The 17,138-nt window shown below is 39.1% G+C and overlaps 1 protein-coding gene across 1 annotated transcript; it reads left to right on the top strand.

Annotated features, from left to right (window-relative positions):
- The first annotated feature begins 1,516 nt into the window (after positions 1 to 1,516).
- On the top strand, positions 1,517 to 16,373 carry LOC139942550 (ficolin-1-A-like). Its single transcript, XM_071939394.1, has 5 exons — positions 1,517 to 2,012; positions 6,790 to 6,849; positions 8,162 to 8,298; positions 8,384 to 8,645; positions 15,212 to 16,373. The coding sequence occupies exons 1-5, from the start codon at positions 1,622 to 1,624 to the stop codon at positions 15,460 to 15,462; spliced, it is 1,101 nt and encodes a 366-aa protein (XP_071795495.1). The 5' UTR covers positions 1,517 to 1,621; the 3' UTR covers positions 15,463 to 16,373.
- The last annotated feature ends 765 nt before the right edge of the window (positions 16,374 to 17,138 follow it).

The raw sequence follows: 17,138 nt of genomic DNA, 5'->3' as shown, positions 1-17,138 counted from the left end.
GTGGTGAAAAGAGTCGTAGGGAATACATTCTTAAGGCAAACAATAAGGAACTTATTCCCCACTCCTGAATTACTCCGTTTTTATTTCGGGGGGGGGGGGGTAAAAACAAAAAGAGGCGGCGGCCAGAGAAACTCATTTCTTATTTACATGGTCATTCATAAAACTACAATACCAGCTCGCGACAACTTTATTACACACTTGGTATTTTCATGGCCCAAACACTTATATTGCAGTTAACTTCACTCAATTATCTGCCCTTTGTTTCCCCCAGGGTATTGTTAATGTTGACTGTACTGAGGAGGTTTCTTACAAACCTTGGTTTAGTTTATATCTTTGCAACCCTTGGTATTATTTAAATCTTTGCAGTTCCAATTATATGCTAATAATTATATCCAGGGAAGGGATTGTGTCACTGTACCGCCTGGTACGTTCAGACCTTCTCTGATTGGTTGAGTATTTCAGTGGCAAATGTCACCATCTATTGCACCACACCTAGGAAATGTTTTTGTACACGGGCAATGGGGTTACTGTCTATTAAAAGGGCTGATTTAGTAATTCTTTGTGATGCTCCACGGGCAATGGGGTTACTGTCTATTAAAAGGGCTGATTTAGTAATTCTTTGTGATGCTCCACGGGCAATGGGGTTACTGTCTATTAAAAGGGCTGATTTAGTAATTCTTTGTGATGCTCCACGGGCAATGGGGTTACTGTCTATTAAAAGGGCTGATTTAGTAATTCTTTGTGATGCTCCACGGGCAATGGGGTTACTGTCTATTAAAAGGGCTGATTTAGTAATTCTTTGTGATGCTCCACTGGTCACCAATAATATGTGTGATTCTCAATGAAAACCTAGACAGACTTATGCTTGGCCTCTGTGGTCACCAGTATTTGCTAAAAAATATTATTGTAAGATTTAAAGGCAGTGGACACTTTGTAATGACACAAAATAAGGGGGTTATCGAGGGGGTGGCGATATTTTTTTTGCCAGCTCTTGAATTACTTAATGAAAAAGCAAACACGTTTTATTTTGTTATTAACATAAGCATTATTAGCATTTACATAAGTGTAGTTTACAACATTGATAGCTGATGGGAGACATGGACTACAAGTTACTGCAAGATCTTTATATCCATGCAGACAGTTAGGCCGTGTGAGAATTGGCTTCAGCTATGGCTACAGCTAGATTTCCGCATCATTGTGCGTTGAGATATAGGATGTCCTTAGCAACACCCTTAACAACAGCCGTAGCCGTAGCTGTAGCCGTGGATGCCAAATTGGACACGGCTTTAGCTTGTTTGTGGTGGAGTGAACTGACTGAACTAGATTTTACATATCTTCAAGGTTTCTTCTGCTAAGCTATTTATTGAGTCCTAGTAGTTGCATCCGGAGCTGTGAGGACGAGGCTCCTTCTGGTTCCGGTTTCCTGTTTCTTTTCCGTTTTCGGTTTAGCCTTGTAGATATATAGGGAGGATAACAACGATTGAATCGTTTGAACCATTACCTCAAACATATAAAATAACGGTTTGGCAAGTTCTTGCTCATTTCACTGCGAACATCTGTACGCAGAGGATCAGTGTCAAGAACTCGTGTAGGTTTGTTGTTGAAGTGTTAGCTAAGCACAATGGGGTTGTTGATCCGTTCACTCTTGATCGTTATGATCATGAAGTCTATAGCTGCACGACAAAGTGCATCTTCCAGCAATCAGGCAACGGGTTCGTGTGATCAAGACGTAATTGTAGACAAGCTAAAGGGCATACTCATAGAATACCTAGATCTGGTTAACGGTGAAGTAAGGAACATAATACAACAAGTGGGAGAGCTGAAAGATTCAATGACTGAAACTCAAGAAGCTGTTTCAACTGAACTGGAAGCCACTAGAGGTAAAGTAGACGAGTTACAGGTGGCCACTTCTAATAATCGAGAAAAGATAACATCTGAGCTGGAAGAAACAAGAAGCAAAGTGGAAGAGTTAGAGGTCTCAGTGTCTGCCTTGGTGAAACTCATTACTAATGGTAAGTTCTGTCGCAACTCCCTAATTGTAGACTATTTCCGTGACGTCACTCTAATGTTGAAAGTGTAGATTATTTTTACGAATCTACACTTCGCTCCGAATCTACACTAAAGTGTAGATTCGAACACAATCTACAGTTTTAACAATTCAATTGACAAATTCCTATCTTTCAAAACTGAAAGATATCATGGGCAACAAAACATAGCTGGACAAATTTTATCTTTCAATTTACTTAAACATTTTTCAGATGAGAAAGATTACTCTAGGAATATATTAAGGTTGTACTCGATAATGTTGCACGAAAGTATGCCCATATACTTAAAAATATTGTAAAATAGTTCTAAAATGTGACAAACCGTCGTTTGACATACGCATACGAAATAAGACTACCTATAGTTGTTAGAATTCTTTTTCATTGAAACTGTTACATAAACTATGAGGGAAATAGTTTAAGTCAGAGAATAGACTCTATAATGCTACTCTCACGCTGTGGTGAATATCTTGCGAATATGAATATTTGAAATTGTTGTAATTGGATAGTTCATAGTGTTCTCGGTCGTCCCTCAACCTATCAATATCTTACGCATTAATACTGCATGTTTACCAACAATACCATTTCTTACCAATGCTTACGTAAATCGATGGCGAAAAACCGTCTTCATAATAATGTGCTGAGTTTATGCTACTCTCACACTGGGGAGAATATGCTAGCGAATGTTACGTTCACAAGTCAAATAATTTTATGCAAACGGAACGAAATTCTCGAAAATCGCTTAAACTTAGCAACATTCGCCGTATCTTCATAACCGTGTTCACAAATTAAACCGGTTTCTAAATTGACCGATCTTCGTAATGAGGTGGGGAATAATTTGTGAACGTTCCGAACTTGTTACCAACGCTTACGAAGACACGACATAATAGTTGCGAAGCTTGAGTGATGTTTAATATTTCCGTTCGTAATCACATTCGCTAAGCATATTCTCCCCAGTGTGAGCGTAACTTGATGCTACTCTCACACTATATTCTTGCGAACATGAATATTTGAAATTCGCGATGAAATCGCCCCAAAGTTGCGATTTGATAGTGAATAATGTTCTCGGTCGTCCTTAAGCTTCTCCTAACCAATATCTAACGCATAATACGCACGCTTTACCAACAGTACCCATGGCTGGGCAATGCTTACGAAAATCGATGGCGAATTACTGTCTTCACAACATTCGCTGAAATTTAGGAAGCGCTTCGTATTGCCCCTCTAACAGAGTGGCGAGAGTTCTTGCGAAGATGAACATTTGAACTTCGCGTTGAATACCTCCAAAATGGCGGTGTGATAGTGAATATTTTTATCTCGGTCTCACCCCTCGATCGTCCTCGGTCGGCCCTCCCCTTACCAATATCTTACGATTGTTTTATTTTATTTCGAATGCTTACACCAACGCTTGACAATGGCTTTACGAACGATGCCAACTTTCACGCACGCTTTACCATGTTACCGATGCTTACGAAAATCGACGGCGAATAAACGTCTTCGCAAGATTCGCTGACTATTTGGAGGTCGAAAAGTGGACATCTGCTTTTCCGCTCTCAAAACAGCAGAAAAGCAGATTGAAAGTCTTGTGTTAAGTGTATTTTCTACTTTTCTACTTTTCTGCTTTGCAAAAAGCAGATTGAACGTGTAAGGCAAAAGCAGTTTTCTACTTTTCTCCTTTCTGCTATATAGCTGAAAAGTAAGTTTGACATCTTGTCATTCACTGGCGGTCGAAAAGTGGACATCTGCGTTTCTGGTTTCATACCACAAGAAAAGCAGATTGAACGTTGGGGCAAATCAATTAATCTACTTTTCTACTAGCCGAAAAGCAGATTAGACATTTTGTCACACAGTGGCCTAAAAGTGGACATCTGCTTTTCTGGGTTTCCCGGAACCCTTTACCGCTCCACACCCCCTGTAATAGATGGACGCTGTTTAAGAATTAAGAACCAACATCCCTCAACAAATGCCCCCCCCCCCCGCCCTTCAAACAAGAGAGGGAGGTATTTGTATTGAAATTCGAATTTCCCCAATAAACAAAGTACCGGGGAAAAACAAGCGTGGGCCCAGTAGTAGTCGAAAATGTTGTTACAACCTAGACAGTCACGGAGAGGGGACGGGGATATAACGGGCCTCGGGCCAAATTTCAATTCATAGAGCTGCTTAAAAGCACAGAATTTGCTGAAGCATGAAAAATTAATGCCTATAAACTCATGTAACTGTTTTTAAACTTGTTTATACACGGCCACTCATTCAATAAATATAATAAAACATCATGTAAAATCACAAAATTACACAATACATTAAAAGTCACCTGGAAATAGATTGTTTTTTCTTTCAAACATAAGAGTATATGCTCACGAACAATAAAACAATTTTTGGAGTAATTGTTTGTCACGATTTATATGTTTAAAAAATATATAAAGTTGTTTGGGGGCCTGACTCCGCCTACCCCTTTTTGTGACGTCAATCGAGGCAGACTTTGCCTGCAATGCGTATAGTAAACACACGTGCAAAGTACATGTACGTTTAAGTCGTGGTACATTTCAAAAAGTGTTTTTCTGCATTCAGCAGCAATACACCTGGTCGGCATTGCCGGAAAAAACAATTCTTTTTTTTTTTTTTTTTTGAAACGTAAAAACTCACGACTTGGTCCGTACATGTACTTTGCAATTGTGTTTACTCTACGCATTACAGGCAAAGTCTGCCTCGATTGACGTCACGAACAGCGCCCTCTAGGGTCGGGGTCTACTCTTAATATTGTAAATAACATAATAACTGATTTTTTAAAACCTTAGTTAACTGTTTATTCACATTCCACTCATCAAAACACATATATTAGTGACAAAAGCTTTACTTTGAAAAAAAAACTACCACTTCCAGGTGACTTTAAGTCATAAAGTCACACCAATTATAATCTTAAACAAAATAAAACATTAAGTCAGTAAACGAAAAACAGGACTATTGACATTTAAAAGCGGTAAGCCCATTCAGTCACAAATCAATTAGAATTGGTGATCAAACAAAAGGATAAAATGTCAGTTTTTTTACTATACACATAAAACATAAAATTAAAACTAAGATTGATACTATAAAACAATTAAAAATATGTAACAAAAGGAAAGGACATAAAAGAAACCAAGGAAAATAGTTATAATAAAATAATTATAATATGTATTTATTTTTAGATAAATAATTCATATTATGAATTATTTATCTCAAAAAGATTTATCTAAAAAATAAATGTATATAGGAAACAGAGACCATACTTAAGCGTTTAGTATAAACAGAGGAGGCAGTAAGCAAAAACAATTGTCAACATGTGAACAAGTTTTAGGCATTGGAGTTGAAACATAATAACAATCGAGTGGAGTCTTGGCCGTTTATTTGATTCTACCAAACAATAATATTGTTCGTATATTGGTTCGTTTATTGGTATATTGGGCCCAATGCCCGTTATCCCAATCCCCTTTAACTTTCTAGGTTGTGACTACATTATGCCAACTACTACTGGACCACGCGTCCCCACCCCCTGAACTATATGTTTACTGGGGAAATTCAAATTTCCACACAAATACCTATATTGTTTGGGGGGGGGGTATTTGTTGAGGGATGTTAGTTCTTTCTTTTAGACGGGTCAAATAATCGGGACAAGGAACATCAAAGGCAATTAAGCCGCGCGACTGGGAAGCGTCCATTTATTACAGGGGGTTGTCGAGCGGTAAAGGGTTGCGGAAATCCAGATAAATGGATGTCCCTTTTTGAGCCACTGTGAAACAACACGTCCAATCTGATTTTCGACTAGCAGAAGAGTAAAAAGGGGCATTGAACTAAAACGTTCAATCCACTTTTCTGCGTCCAGGAAACCAAAAAAAAAAGATGTCCACTTTAAGACCACCAGTGTAGGTGAATAGGTAAAATTTGCTTTTCTGAAATCAGAAAAGCAGAAAATGGATGTAATTAAAACGTTCAATCCACTGTTAGGGAGGCAGGCAGAAAAGCAGAAAAGTGGTAAAATGCTTCAGGAAACAACGTCCAACTTGCTTTTCTGCTTTTCTGATAGCAGAAACTTAGCTGACACTAAAAACCGGTTTCTAAATTGACCGATCTTCGTAAGGAGGTGGGGAATAATTTGTGAAGGTAGAATTTGTTACCAACGCCTACGAAAATACGGCGAATGTTGCAAAGTTTGAGCGATTGTCAAATAAGGAGTTCGTTAGCATATTCGCTAGCATATTTGCCGTGTGGTGAGAGCAGCATAAAGTGACCGATTTCATAAGGAGGTGGAGAACGACGTGTGAACGTACCGAATTTGTTACCAACGCTTACGAGGACACGGCGAATGTTGCGAAGTTTGAACGATTGTTAAATATTTCCGTTCGTAAGCAAATTTCCATTCTCCCTAGTGTGAGAGTAGCATTAGGAAGCACTTCGTATTCCTGCTCTTACAGAGTGACGAATGTTTTTGCGAAGATGAATATTTGAATTTCGCGTTGGATTCGTCCAAAATGGCGGTTGGATAGTGATGTATTTCATCTCGGTCCCACCCCTCGATCGTCATCGGTCGGCGCCCTAACGAGTCTGGGCCTAATCTTAAATTAGTGAATAAAATGAGAGCTATTTTTTAGAACCTTAGCTAATTGTTTATTCACATTTCACTCTTAAAAACATATAATCTTGGTGACAAAAGGTTTATTTTGTCGAAGTACCACTTACAGGTGACTTTAAAGTCCTCTTTTACTTTTTTTTGTAGATACCTCCGAAACTGACGATTCTGATGCAACTGATGAATTTGCGACCACGACTGAAGGAGGTAAGCGTATAGGATTGGGTTAAGTTACAGCATTAACGGATTGGTTTGTATGAAGATGGTATGACAAACACATTGGCGTTACTGTGACGTCATTGGGTCTCAAATTATTGTAATTCAAAGCTTATTATTATAATAACCACCAGATCTTCATTTAAATGTGTAAAATACTCAATCTTTGTAGCATCATATCTTCAAAAAATACCCAGCCGATTTTAAAACTTGTTTGTAACCGTGACCCCATGTGACTTCAGAGTCAACCGGAAATGGGATCATATCTCAAGAGCTGCACAACCGATTTTCAATTTCTTTACAGTAATAGATTCTTTGAGCATTGAATATCGAACTTTGGTTCGCCTAACCCCATGTTGACCTTTACTTACGGGTCAACCGGAAGTGGGACAATTATCTGGAGAAACTACACAACCGATCTTCAATTTATTTTCAGTTCTTGACCCTTTGAGCGTTGAAAGTTGACTTGGTTACCGTAACTCCACTTTGACCTTTACTTCCGGGTCAACCAGGAGAGAAACATTAGTTATCTCATAAACTAAATGTACAATTTTTTTTTTCAGTTTTGAGCCCCTTGATCATTGAAGATTAGCCTTGGGATACTATGACCCTAAATTGACCTTTACTTCCGGGTTAACCGGAAGTCGAACACAAATTTCAAGCACTATACACCCAAATAGTTAAATTTCCTTTCAGTTTTAAAACCCATAAGTATTGAAGATTGAACTCGGGTGTTTCTGGTCAAACGAAAGTGGGACCTAATTATCTCATGAAGCACATACGCCATTATCAGTTTCTTTTTAGTTCCAGAACCTTTGAGCAATGACGGTTGAACTCTGGTTACCGTCACCCCATGTTGACCTTTAGTTGAGGGTCAACCGGAAGTAGTTTTTAGTTATAGACCCGATGATCATTGAATATTAAAATTGGGTTTACCATGTCCCCTGTTTGAACTTTATTTATGGGTCGACAAAAAGTTGGACCAGATCTCAAGAACTTAACAGCAAATTTTCTTTTTCTTTTCAGTTATTAACTCGTTTCCAGTGTCAGGTTTAAAATGAGTTTTGAAGTCAGTATTATAATGAAGTTTGGGTACAGGTTTCTAGGCCCGCGAAAAGGGCCTGTTACAGATGAGGGCTATTCTATCTCAATGGCAGGCTCAATTTAAAGCTCCGGAGCGTCCAATCAAAGCAATACAGGACCGAAAATCCCTTAGTTTCTTCCAAAACACCTAAAGTCCAGTTAAAATTTTAGCAGTTATGTAATTGAGGGTTTATGTTTTGTTTTTTCCCTACCTCAACAGATGTGTTCCCAGGGGATTGTTCTGATATTCTTGCGATCGGTGCGTCGGTGAGCGGTGTGTACATGGTACGACCTCTACGCTCCAGTCAGGCTTTCCAGGTGTATTGTGATATGGAAACAGACGGTGGTGGATGGACGGTAAGATAACACGCTGTAGTGAATGAATGACGTCGCAAATTCAATACAAACTTACAACTTCTAAATATATTGTGTGAACTTTTAGGTGTTCCAGCGGCGCCAGGACGGCAGTGTAGATTTCTCTTTGGACTATGCCAGCTACAGCCGTGGCTTTGGGAATGTAGATGGAGAGTTTTGGCTCGGTAATGACAACTTGCACCTTCTGACCGCTCAGGGCGAGTACCAACTACGCGTGGATGTTCAAGATTTCGATCAGGTTACCGGGTATGCCAAGTATGACTCCTTCACCGTCGCTGATGCGAGTGAGAACTACATGCTGCGAGTGGAGGGTTACACAGGAAATGCAAGTAAGACGAACTCACTTTTTAAGGCAGTGATACATTTAATCAGAAGCGCCTTTGTAGAGAGTTTTCGTTTTTGACGACGAATGGTTCTACGGAGGATATGGTGACATTTGGCATAATCTGCGCATGCGTCGGCTTTGAGGACGGTCATCCCTAAATTTCTACGAAAGTACTTCGGATGAATCTGCGTTTTGCTGAAAACGACAACGTTTGGCTGAAAACTACTGACCGTCACCAGAACCATCCGTTGTCAAACGAAAACTCTCTAATGCCAACCAAGGAGGGGTAACTTACAGAATGCCTTGCCTTAAGCAATTTATACTGAATAGGAATAGTAAAGATTCTGAAGCGTATGGTCGCCCGAAAGATACACAAAATATCTCTCGTATCGTGTACGTACACATTACCACCTGATAAATATACACAGACACAAGGATTTGTTGTTGTGAACTCTGCCAAGAGTTAATTTGTTCCGTACTCTGAATTCCGTGGTAAAACGCCAATTCATAATAATATAAGGGATTTCCCTTTATTTAATTCCATCCAGTGATATCCACACTCATAAAGAAGTATACCAGTTCCCATTATAATACACTTTGCGACCAATTCGCAAAGGGTCCCAATTCCTCACTTTGCGAACGGTAAATTTCCAATCCGCAAAGGTTCCCACTTCTCGGCGATTTGCCAAAGAAGGTACCAGACTAATTACAATTATAATAATTATAAATGCACTCATTGACTGGAGAAAACTCCGGGTCAATGAGGTTCCCACTTCCAGCGAGTTGCCAAGAAGGTACCAAATTAATCTACTTCTTTATATACAATCACATCATTTTATTACCACCATATTTATCCATATCAATTCACATAAATTAATTTACCACTTCCTCACAGGCTGTGTATAGGAACAACCTAAACTTACCGCCAAAGCAAATTTTGATATAAAAATTTGCCCAAACACCCCCCTTTTTTTTTTTATTTTTTTTTATTTTTTATAAAACTTTCTCCGAGTGTGAAGTGGAGAACCTCAACCCGTCTGATCAATTTTGATGGAACCAAATGAATCATGTCTTGCCAGTACGCACCTTCCGGGAAGGGTTAATGAGATGGGGGTGTTTTATAACAGGTGCGTTTTGCATCTCCCGAAGTATCTTCTTTGCATACATATTTAAATCCCAAGTGCAGCGTTTTTCTGCCCTCCTTTAACTTTACCTTGATACTTCACCCTTAACAAAATGTCTGACCAAATTAACCGTGTGTTGGGTAGGATGTTCCTAATTACCTTTAGGCTCTCTTTACCCTATGTCTACTCTGTCCCGAATTTTCCTTCAAGATATCTTTGGTCCTTAGATGTAACACTATTGTCGTCGGACCTCGCCTTTTGCCGTATCTCCTGAGCCTAGTTCCAGCCGTCCAGGCGTGCCCCAGACACGCCTTTCCATGTCACTGTACCACCACTGTGCCGCTGCTGTGGCGAATGATACTGTCCCCGATACACATCTGTATAAAAACAAATTCAAAGAAAAACAGCCTGGGTAATCTGTTCTGACCAATATTTTATCTTGTCAAAGTCTTGTATGTAGTTGAAAATGTTGTACACAATTTGTTAACAACCAACTCAACATTCACCAATCTTGTAAATGATTATTTATCTTAAAGCCATTATACACTTTCGGTAAAAAGTATTGTCCAAGTCCCACACTTCGTGTATCACAACTTATATATAAAATAACAATCCTGTGGAAATTTAGGCTCAATCGGACATCGGAGTCGGGAGAAAATAACGGGAAAACCCACTCCTATTTTCGCGCGTTTCGCCGTGTCATGACATGTGTTTATAACAAATCCGTAATTCTCGTTAACGAGAATTTATATTGTTTTACCGTTTTCTCAAAAAGTAAAGCATTTCATGGACTAATATTTCAAGAGAAGTCTTTCACCATTACCTTCTGTAAACCCTGTAAATTATTTGTAAATCTGTGAACTTTTTTTTTTTTTTTTTCTGTACCGAAAGGTTCCAATGGCTTTAAACAGCAATATGCCAATTAAAGAAGCGGTTGTCTACACTGCTTATTTATGACCTTGCTACAAGCTACACCCTTTTAGACAATTGAAAACATTAAGTCTGGCCTAATGTAGGATTCAAGTGCTCCAGACTTCCATCTCCCCATACTTTTGATTTGTTCCTCCCGAACCCCAAACATATCCTGCAACTATGAACTGAAAAGGGTGTGGGGTTTACCTGATGGCCTTAATCCCTACTTTAAGATGTGATTAACTTGTCTGGCTGACATAGGGTCCCCCCTCAATGTACAAACAGTGAAGTATTGGCATTCCTGTCAATAGAAATGATTGAACTTTACCCACTTGATCCGTTTTTGAATATCTTAGAACTACTTGCAAATTCCCTTCCTGATTAAAGGAAATATCACCAATACGCAACGCCCGGGAATTTGCCATCGTGAGTTGTAAACTCACTCACCCTCAGAATAACCGAAAAGGGCAACCAAGAATGCTGCTTTTAACAGCAGAACTTCATATGCTGATTATACTTTAAACATTTACTATGCTACTTTAATAAAGGTCATATAAGTCAAATATGGTATGTCTGCAAGCTATGCTGCAACCGGATGAAGATGTCTGATTACTTTTTAATCATTCATCTTCTCTTTTCATCTTCACACTCTTCTACGTTTGCATCGAACATTTTTGTCTTCACTGTAAAAATTACACCCTGTAATTGAACCTATTTTTAATTATGCATGTTGTCATTTCATGTGTATGCTCTGTTACATTTTAATCCAACAATATAATGTTTGTTACTTTTTGTAACCACTTTACGAATTGTTATCTTCACTGCCAATAATTACACCCTGTAACTTGAATAACCGGATCACTCAATCATTTTTAATCATGCGTCTTCTCATCTCATGTACATACTCTGTACGTTTAGTCCCACATTATAATGTTTGTTACTTTTTGTAACGACCGAATTTTCGTCTTCACTGACAATAATTACACCCTGTAACTTGAATAACCGGATCAACTGATAATTTTTAATCATGCGCCTTTGTTGTTCATATACGTAAGCTTTACGGTTTAGCCCGCCTCCATTGTTCGTTACATTTTGTACCGACATTTTTACGACACAACGTGTCATTGCCATGGAACATCAGTGCTGTGTTGACCGCCAGATACGAAAAACCAACCGATATTGGAAACGTACACCTGATCTATGCAAATCAACGCTTTCAGGTTCAAGCTAGTACTGACCTCCCTGCTAAGCTATGGTAGCTGCTACTGTTACCGATGACACTTAAACTATATTACGACTAAGAAAAACAAATTAATTAACAAAGCTTTAACGTGTATATTGATAGCATAGCCAGATAAGCCTTACCCTGGGTACCGCACCCAGTCCTATTCAATGTTCCCGCCAAACCATTGAACCGTGTAACTCTTTATACATAACAAGTATAAAGCAGATTTATTCTAATTCGCCCCAGGACCCAACCGAATAATTCAATATTTTGCAGACTGGCGGTAAAATACCAACCAGACTGCTCAGCACTGGAAATGTAATGGAACATCTTGAATCTTGCCGAGGGTCCAAGCGTCTACAATCCTCTTTCATCTTAGAAACAATGAAACTACCCGTGGGATCCTCCCAATTGTGCAATTTATGAACATATGAAATATAACTGCAAGCATAGAGAATCACACTGGATTCACCAACTCAAGACAGTCAAGTCCTTTGGACTAAACATAAACACTGGTGTTAAATAACTTCCCGTTACCCCCACTTCACTTCTGCTTGAGAACTATAATGTTGTTTATATTCTGTAACTCAAGTATAAATTAATTTTTTAAAGTTGTCCTATATATTTGTTACAATAACTATCTCATGTAAGGACCCCCCCTTCTTTTTTCCACAGGTCCCTCATACCTATTTTTAATACCATCGTACCTTTGATCTTGCTTTTCTCTATTAATTGACCATTGTTAATTGCGTCATGATGCAACTTGTTCTCTAATTCTACCCTTTCATGTTTCCCTGCATTGTTAACGAACAATGCCTTTACCACTTTTATGGTCCAGTAATCCATCCTTTCATATGAAACCTCCTTTGTCCTCGCCACTCTACTCGTATTGGTTCATAGCCACCAATTGTTTCTGAAATAGAAACTTTGATTGGCTGTTATTTTCCCGCTTCTTTCTTTCCCGCTTCATTCTTCATTTAATCCATTTCCCCTCTCTTTTTCTAGGAATGGATATGTATTTGTTTGTACTTGTTTTATGCCTCTGAACTAGGTCCGGTTTGGATCGAAAGCTAAGGCCATCTATACCCTATTCATTAAACATATGAAATACCAGATACGTATGTACAAATGGAAGAAAATGCAAAGGTCTTTAATTTTAATATTATGCAGTAGGCTACCCCTTGATTTATGGAAGCTGGCCATTTAGTGCCTAATAATGATCAATCATTCCGAAAGGTCATAATGAAACTTGGTATTGCCCTTCTATTCTTTATGTACACTTTGTTCTAGAGCTTGATTAACACATGGTGCTGTGACGTGCAATGCCCATAATTCATCGTCAATTATGCCCATGATCTAACTGGTGTTAATTGCTGCCTCATTCTAAAAGTGCGCCATCCCCCCTTATTACCCCTCATCCCCCCGTACGATCTGACAATATTTCAATAATTCTGTGTTCTATGGAGATGAGCTCGCAAATACACTGCTACATAAGTCAAAAAATGCAGAGGTCCATGTAATGTGTAGAAGTAATTGGACGCCTGTGTTTATTATCTTTCCATATTATAAAACCCCCCTCGTTTACAGCCAGCAAGAATTATTGTCTTGACCGCTATTTGTACTAATATAGGGTCACTCTGCTTTATAAGATCACAGCGAAATCCACAAACTCGCTATGAATAATTTTAAAAATTTTAAGGTTAGCGGTAGGCTATTTGTACTACTATAGGGTCACTCTTCTTTATAAGATCACAGCAAAATCCACAAACTCGCTATGAATAATCTTAAAAATTTTAAGGTTAGCGGTAGGCCCTCGCCCAATTCGCTACAAACCGATATAAATGGATTAAAGGGAGTTGATGGTTAATTCATATGCTGCATGTTATTCGCCATCGGTATGCTTCAAGAGCCCGCTGTGCAATCAATGGACCCGAACATGCTACTGCTCCCTACTGTACTTATTTTGCACCCTGCATTTGAAAGTTGGGCACCACCCAGTTCTATTGAAGATGATGTCCCTCCTAACCTACTACATGCCCCATCCCTGTTATGTATGGAATACCCTGAATATTGACTAGAGTTTGCCAAGTTGTACACTAAACTACTAGGCTTACTTATTCCTGATTGGCCTGACTGACACAAGCTCTGACTAACTTTCATATTAAACGGCAAGCTGCCAGAAAAATTATGATTGTCCGCCCTTTCTTGTCCTTGTGTACCTGTACTCATGCTTTGAGAATGTTGGCCCGTTATACCCCGAGTTACGTGTAAAGGCCGTGAAATATCCTGACTATTAATCTGTGGGATGTTCGCAATTATTGGCCCTTTATACATACTAGATGTTTGAAACCTTTCCGTATTCACGGTACTCGTGTTACCTACTAGCGTTACTGTTGGGGCTGTACTTGCCCCAGCATTAGGTCTGAAAATGTAGCGACTCACCCGATTGGCCCGGCTAGTAAGCCATCGGCTTCACCACTCTCTGTAGCCGCCCATCTTCGCCCTCCTCATCAGGTATCACTTGGATTTCTTCAATGCGGTTCCCACTTCCAGCGAGTTGCCAAGAAGGTACCGAATTTTGCGAAACTATACAATCTATCTTAACTCCTCGGTGGCAGAATATTCAATGACGGTTCCCAGAAAGACAAGCACCCTTTCCCCAAATGCATTGCTTTGGTTGGTTGAAAAGAACAATGGAACCACGTCTGAATGCGCCCTGACAATCCCAACCGCTTATAGCCCCGACTGTGCAACCTGACTATAATTATGCATATTTCCTGGTGTTAAATCGGTTTACTGCGTTACGCATTAAACCCTATTAACTTATCGTGTACGTACACAATAACATATCGTGCATCATGTTCGTTTGGGACTTATCGCATAAGTACATGATACGTTTGGATCTATCATTTATGTAAACTTTACACAGTAAGTTATCATGTATTTATTATCCACGATATTTGTTTAGACTTATCACGGAGGGTACACGATCAGTTTTGGAACCTATCGTGTACGTACATGAAGTTATTATGTACGTACACTATTAATGTTGGACTCATCATGTACGTACATGGTAAGAGTGATTGGTGTACTCATGTGGCGGCATACTCTTCTGTCAAATAGGCCCTGCAACTGAAGCTGTGTCGGATTGTTAGAATTATCTCACATCTCTCACAAAAGAATCCTCTCAGTTTGTGCATTGTGGTTATAACCTAGGCAAAATAAGAGCCCAATTCATACTTACCCCTCTGTATCCTATATCTCATACCTGTAGTTTTATGACTATGACCTCGTGTTTCTATATTTCAGCTGACGGGTTAAAATCCCACCAGAGAATGGGTTTCACGACCAAAGACAAAGACAACGACGTCAATGCCGTAGGCAACTGCGCACATGAGTATCCAGGGGGCTGGTGGTTCAGGTTCTGTCTTTCGTCCAATCTGAACGGGCTTTATTTCCACCATGCCGAATACAGCCGTCTGGGTGGATTCATGTGGAATAGCTTTAACAATTACCGCTCACTCAAGTTTTCCGAGATGAAAATAAGAAGCCGAATTTAAGCTAGCCCTAGTGTGGTGAGTTACCCATAACAGGTAACGGCATTCTGGGGAAATCTCCCCGTTGAAAAGTTTAAGTAAATTTTTAAAACTTAATTAGCCCTGGGGCCAATTTCATAGAGCTGCTTAAGCAAACAATTTGCTTAAGCACGAAAATAGCTCGCTTATTTTACACATGTTACTGGCCAAAATGTCATGCCATATATCTTGCTTGTGACTGGTATTTAGCTGTTGTTTACTTAGCATAACAATTGAGTGGAGTCTTGGCAGGTAATCTGATTTTACTAAGCAAGGATGCTTCTGCTTAAGCAAATATTTTTGCTTAAGCAGCTCTATGAAATTGGGCCCAGATCTCTTTATGTCAAACATTTACCATCTTTTTTTTAACGACAATCAACATGTAAAATTAGGGTTGTATACAGCTCGTGAAATCGAGTAACAAATGAAAAATTATTAATCACGATATTATATAATGTTATGAGATTGTTCGGCTTGCTTTGTGAAGTCTTTAAGTTAAATTTATTTTTTTTGCTTATTACTGAGCTTATTAAATTTCCCTTTTTGAATTTATTGACTACTTCTCGTCTTTTACACGCAACTAATTAGTTGCACTTGGTTAAAACAGATTCAAACAAGGAGTATGAAAGTTTGAGCTCAACTGGTCGTCAAAGTTGCGCGATAACAATGAAAGAAAAAACACCCTTGTCATGGGCAAAAACACTTCTGGTTTGTTTAAAAAACAAGTCAACGTTTACACCAGTTAACTCATAGCTTTAAACATAACGGTATGTTACGTACTTCTGTTGAAGAACTTCCCAATATTTCATGGTATGGTTTAGATGATGCATTTGTTACTGAATATCGTAGTTGAAGAAAAATATGTTGTTATTAATAAAAATGGGAATCCATGTGCAGCTGTGTGTGTATGTGACAGTTTTGTTTACCCCCCTTCCCGCCGGCGAGCAGAAAGGAGGGATACCATACAAGTGGGTGATTTTACTCGAACTTCTGACACCATGAAATCCTTGTCAGCGACCGGCTGCTAGCAGATAGGTACGCGGATCCGTTGGACGGAAAGACACAGGATTTATCACTAAAAAGGGAATAAAAGGGTAGCGACGAATTCTTAAACTGCCGTTTAAAACCGACAGGGTCGTGACCCTGCGATAAAGGCCCGAGCCGAGATTTAAAACGGAACGAGTCACTATACTCTTTTATTCCAATTCAATGCCGTTTTGGTTAAAAGGCGACTCACCGATCGTGTCCGCATCGCCCGTAACTAGCGCGTAGTTATTTATGCATCTAAATATATCTGAAAACAACCCGGTTATAAACAGTTCCAGCTGGTCTTTAAAGGCACTGGACACTATTGGTAATTGTGAAAGACTAGCCTTCACAGTTGATGTATCTCAACATATGCATAAAATAACAAACCTGTGAAAATTTGAGCTCAATCGGTCATCGAACTTGCGAGATAATAATGAAAGCAAAAAACACCCTTGTCACACGAAGTTGTGTGTGTTTAGATGGTTTGATTTCGAGACCTCAAGTTCTAAATCTGAGGTCTCGAAATCAAATTCGTGGAAAATTACTTCTTTCTCGAAAACTATTGCACTTCAGAGGGAGCCGTTTCTCACAATGTTTTATACCATCAACCTCTCCCCATTACTCGTTACCAA

This window comes from Asterias amurensis, chromosome 10, assembly GCF_032118995.1.
Source record: "Asterias amurensis chromosome 10, ASM3211899v1".
In the NCBI taxonomy this organism is placed as follows: domain Eukaryota; kingdom Metazoa; phylum Echinodermata; class Asteroidea; order Forcipulatida; family Asteriidae; genus Asterias; species Asterias amurensis.
This window is presented reverse-complemented; position numbering and strand designations above follow the sequence as displayed.

Excerpts from the sequence above, each read along its gene's own strand:
- LOC139942550 (XM_071939394.1), top strand. The coding sequence starts at position 1,622 with ATGGGGTTGTTGATCCGTTCACTCTTGATCGTTATGATCATGAAGTCT. Across the intron at positions 6,850-8,161 it reads TGCGACCACGACTGAAGGAG|ATGTGTTCCCAGGGGATTGT; the intron begins GTAAGCGTATAG and ends CTACCTCAACAG. Across the intron at positions 8,299-8,383 it reads CAGACGGTGGTGGATGGACG|GTGTTCCAGCGGCGCCAGGA; the intron begins GTAAGATAACAC and ends GTGAACTTTTAG.